Below are 4,281 nucleotides of genomic sequence, written 5' to 3' on the forward strand. Positions count from 1 at the left end.
CCCAGTGAGGCTTCACTGCCCCATCCCAGCCTCCCCCAAGCAGCAAGAGATCCCAGGGTGTGGGGGTACAGGTGGCCCTGGCCAAGCACTGGGATTGTCACTCACAGAGGTGGCCCTGCAAAACACATCCCTCAGCCAGAGCCGATGGCTCCCAGGGGAGAAGAGAGGCAGAAGGGAATTACCCGAGCGGGGATTTGCACAGGCCCAGGAGATTGGAAATAACCATAATCTGGCCGTGGGGGTTATTTTGGCGCGGCGGTGGCTGCCCAGCACCCTCGAGAGCAACGCCAGGCTGAGCCTGGCCGGGGGGTGCGGGGGCTGGAGCGGGGATTAGAGGGTGCAGAGATGCCGGGAGGCACGTACGAGTCCCAGGGGTGCCGGGTGTCCCCCCCCGCACGGGCTGGGAGGGCAGAGCCAGCCCAGATCTGGAGCAGCTGGAAAATGAGGAGGACGAAGCCTATTAGCAGCTCAGTGCCAGCGAAGCAGAAGCGGGGAGGGAAGCGGATTTGTGGGGGGAAGGGGGCCAGGACCTTGAGCTGGGGATGGCTATATCGGTCCTGGGTTTCAGAGGAGCTGCTGGGGGGGCCCCAGACCCTCTGCTTGGGCCAGAGCAGCTGCAGGGATGGGGATGGTCCCCGTGCTAAGGCTGTCCCTGTCCTGGTGCCCACATCAGTTGAAAAGTAAGGGGAATGATTCCAAAACAGGGTCCTGGGCAGGCTGGGGCAGAGACATTCCGTGCTCTCCTGGTTCCAAGGGCTTTCCTACCCTGTCTCTTGCTGCTGGGGGATGGGGGTACCCCACGCCCTGTGTGAACCTTTTACGGTGCAAGAATCCTTGTGGGGTCTGTGGGAAGGGCTGAGCTGCTGGTGGGTCCAGCTCTCGTGCCTCAGTTTCCCCTTAATGCTGAGCCAGCCCGTGGCTGTCATGGACAGGGGGGCTCCCTCCTGTTCAGCAGTAACCATTATTAACCCCTTATTCCCTTCCCCTGCAGCCCAAATCGAGGTGATCCCGTGCAAGATCTGTGGAGACAAATCCTCAGGGATCCACTACGGTGTCATCACCTGTGAAGGCTGCAAGGTGAGCCCGGGGGCACCGGGTGCGGGCAGGGGGGCGGCCGTGTGAGCCGGCCGGGCACTTCCCCAACTCCTTCCATCCCATCCCGGGCAGGGCTTCTTTCGGAGGAGCCAGCAGAACAACGCCAGCTACTCCTGCTCCCGGCAGAGGAACTGCCTGATCGACCGCACCAACCGCAACCGCTGCCAGCACTGCCGCCTGCAGAAATGCCTGGCCCTGGGCATGTCCCGCGATGGTGAGTGGGGGTCCCCAGGGACCACCCGCTCCTCCTCGGAGCGAGTCGGGCGCTCAGGATGAAGCTGCCTCCCCCTGGGGGCCGGCGCGGTGCAAGGAGGGTTTGGGAAGGCAGAAACGCTTTTGTGTTTTGCGTGGGAAAATCTAAACCGGTTCTGTTTGGTTTGAGCCAGGGTTGGTCTGGGGCTGGGGGGGAGCATCCAGTGGGGTCCCAGCCCTGCTTGGGGCTCAGAGACCCTCAAACCAGGCGGTTCCCCGGGAGCCAGGGCGTTTCCCAGGGCAGTGGGTGGTTGTGGCTTTTCCCTGGCGGGTGAAGCTGACACGGCCGCCGTCTCCCCCCGGGGCAGCGGTGAAGTTCGGCCGCATGTCCAAGAAGCAGCGGGACAGCCTCTACGCCGAGGTGCAGAAGCACCAGCAGAGCCAGGAGCAGAGCGGCGGCACCAAGGATGAGCCCGAGCCCCTGAGCCGCGTCTACACCACGAGCGTCAGCAGCGGCCTCTCGGACCTGGACGACATCTCCACGCTGTCGGACGGGCTCCTCTTCGACTTCCCCCTGACCCCCGATGGCAGCAGCACCTACTACAACCTGGACCTGCTGGCCTCGGCGCAGCCCTCGCCCGACCAGTCCAGCCTGGACGTGGCCGATGCCACGCTCATCAAGCAGGAGTCCATCTACGAGCTGATGCTGGAGCCGGCGTTGTTGGCTCATGGGGCGCTGGAGGGTGCCCAGCTGCCCCCTGACATCTCTGTCCTGGAGATCGGTGAGCGCCGCCGCGGTGCCGGGCACGTGTGGGGTGTGTGTGGCCCCAAGGATGGCGCTTGGGGCCACCTCAGCACCTTGCAGGCTGTACCCAGCTCTGGGGACACACAGTTGGTCTAGGGAAGGGTGTCCCTGCCCAGGGGGCTGGAACGAGATTTAAGACAAATAAGTGGATGGGATTTAAGCTTCCAACCCAAACCATTCTGGGATTCTAAGATGGTGAGCCCAGCCTCAGCTCTTGGAGCAGCCCCCAGGCTCCCTGATGGAGCTCAGCACACCCAAGGTCATGTGGCACATCCCTGGCTTGCCTTACGCTCAGCCCCTGCTGCCCCACCTGTCCTCACAGCCCAGTGACACCGTGTGAGCCCCATCACCCCTCCAGCCCTCCGCCCCAGCAGCCCCAGAGGAGAGGACGGGGTTGGGGTCCCCAGGTCTCACCGCCCGCTGTCCCCACCTTGCAGACCGGGTGGCCCAGAACGTGGTGAAGTCTCACCTGGAGACGTGCCAGTACACAACGGAGGAGCTCAAGCGCCTGGCCTGGAGCCTCTACTCCCCCGAGGAGGTCCGTGCCCTGCAGAGCAAGGTGAGTGCCGCTGTCACAGCCCCTGCCACACCCACTGTCACCTGGGGATGAAGGCCAGGAGGGTCTGTCAGTGCTTTGGGGGCTGCCCAGAGGGGGAGTCTGTGGTGGCAGCTCACATCCCAGGTGTCCTAATGCCACCGTGGATGGCTCAGCACGGGGGTCTCATCCCCGGGGGGGGGTGACAGAGCTGGGGTGTCAGCACACCCTGAGACGCCCCCGCTGTGCCGCAGAGCTGCGAGGCCATGTGGCAGCAGTGCTCGCTGCAGATCTCCAACGCCATCCAGTACGTGGTGGAGTTCGCCAAGCGCATCGACGGCTTCATGGAGCTCTGCCAGAATGACCAGATCATCCTCCTGAAAGCCGGTAAGGGGGGAGCCCCGCCGCCCCCCTCGTGTCCCCGTTGCCCCCCTCGTGTCCCCGTTGCCCCCTTTCGTGTCCCTGTTGCCCCCTTTCGTGTTCCCAACACCTCTCCCAAGCGGCAGCCGTGGGGGCCAGAAGCAAATCCCGTTTTTCTCTTGGCTGGTGCTTCCCTTTTGGAGGTCCCCCCCTCGCTGCCCCAGTTCTCCCAGTGCTGGGGAGCAGGTGCTGGGCTGGGAGGAGCTGAAGGTCACGTTTAAGGGCGATGGTGAAGGGGGACACGTGGGGAGTGGCTGCCTTGGGCAGAAGTTTTCTCCATGGCTGCCCTGATCCAAATGTCACCCAGAAACTGGGATGGAAATGAGAACAGAAGGTTTTCCTCTGGGAGAAGGGGTGCCAAACTCAAACAGGAGCAGGGAGGATCGAGAGAAAAGGATTGGCCTCTTCTCCCAGCAAGAGACTGGGAAGAGGAGGATGATGGCAGTGCACACCCACATCCCCCACCCTTCCATCTGCCCAAGCTAGCAATGCCCAAAATCCCTAAAACACTGGAAAAACCTCATGGTTTCTAATCTGTCAGAGCTGGGGAGCTGAGATCAGCACCCAGCACTGGGGACATGTGCCAGTGTCCCAGCAGGGTGCTGTACCCCAAAGCCAGAGCTGGCCATGCCTGACGTGCTGGAGTTTAACTCATTCTCTCATTTCTTCCTTCCATTCTCTTTTTATTTATTTTGTTTTCACCCTTTCCTCTCTCTCGGTGCTCCACCATGACCTCGGTCTCTCTGTGCCTGGCCGTGAATGACTGGATAATATTTCCCTTTGGTGAAATATTGTGGTCACAATTGGACACCTAAAAACTCCCAACCAATCCCAAAACCCCAAACTGGATTTGTTGAAATACCCATTCTGCTGTTGGAAATGGACAATCTGGACCTCAAACGTGCACTGGGGGCTGTCCTCTTTCTTACATTTGGTCCTGGGCTGATGGAAACCCCCCCCTGACCTTCCCCACCCTGCCCTGCCCTGCCCTCGTCTGCGCTCTCTCTGCCTACATCAGGTTGCCTCGAGGTGCTCCTGATCCGCATGATCCGTGCGTTCAACCCCTTGAACAACACCGTCCTCTTCGAGGGCAAGTTCGGTGGGATGCAGATGTTCAAATCTCTCGGTAAGAGCTGCCCCTCCCTCCTTCTCCCTCCTTCTCCCTCCTTCTCCCTCCTTCTCCCTCCTTCTCCCTCCTTCTCCCTCCTTCTCCCTCCTTCTCCCTCCTTCTCCC

General features: G+C 61.6%; 1 protein-coding gene across 2 annotated transcripts in view; it reads left to right on the forward strand.

Annotated features, from left to right (window-relative positions):
* Window positions 1–4,281, forward strand: part of LOC107215332 (nuclear receptor ROR-beta-like) — a 16,186-nt gene that overhangs the window by 6,716 nt on the left and 5,189 nt on the right. For both annotated transcript variants that reach the window (XM_015651430.2, XM_015651429.3), the window contains exons 2-7: window positions 992–1,077; window positions 1,168–1,309; window positions 1,656–2,069; window positions 2,530–2,651; window positions 2,882–3,014; window positions 4,066–4,173. In XM_015651430.2, the coding sequence (XP_015506916.1) occupies window positions 1,297–1,309; window positions 1,656–2,069; window positions 2,530–2,651; window positions 2,882–3,014; window positions 4,066–4,173 (790 nt within the window). In that variant the 5' untranslated portion in view covers window positions 992–1,077; window positions 1,168–1,296. The remainder of the gene's footprint in view (window positions 1–991; window positions 1,078–1,167; window positions 1,310–1,655; window positions 2,070–2,529; window positions 2,652–2,881; window positions 3,015–4,065; window positions 4,174–4,281) is intronic.

The sequence above is a fragment of the Parus major genome, chromosome 28 (assembly GCF_001522545.3).
Source record: "Parus major isolate Abel chromosome 28, Parus_major1.1, whole genome shotgun sequence".
Lineage (NCBI taxonomy): Eukaryota > Metazoa > Chordata > Aves > Passeriformes > Paridae > Parus > Parus major.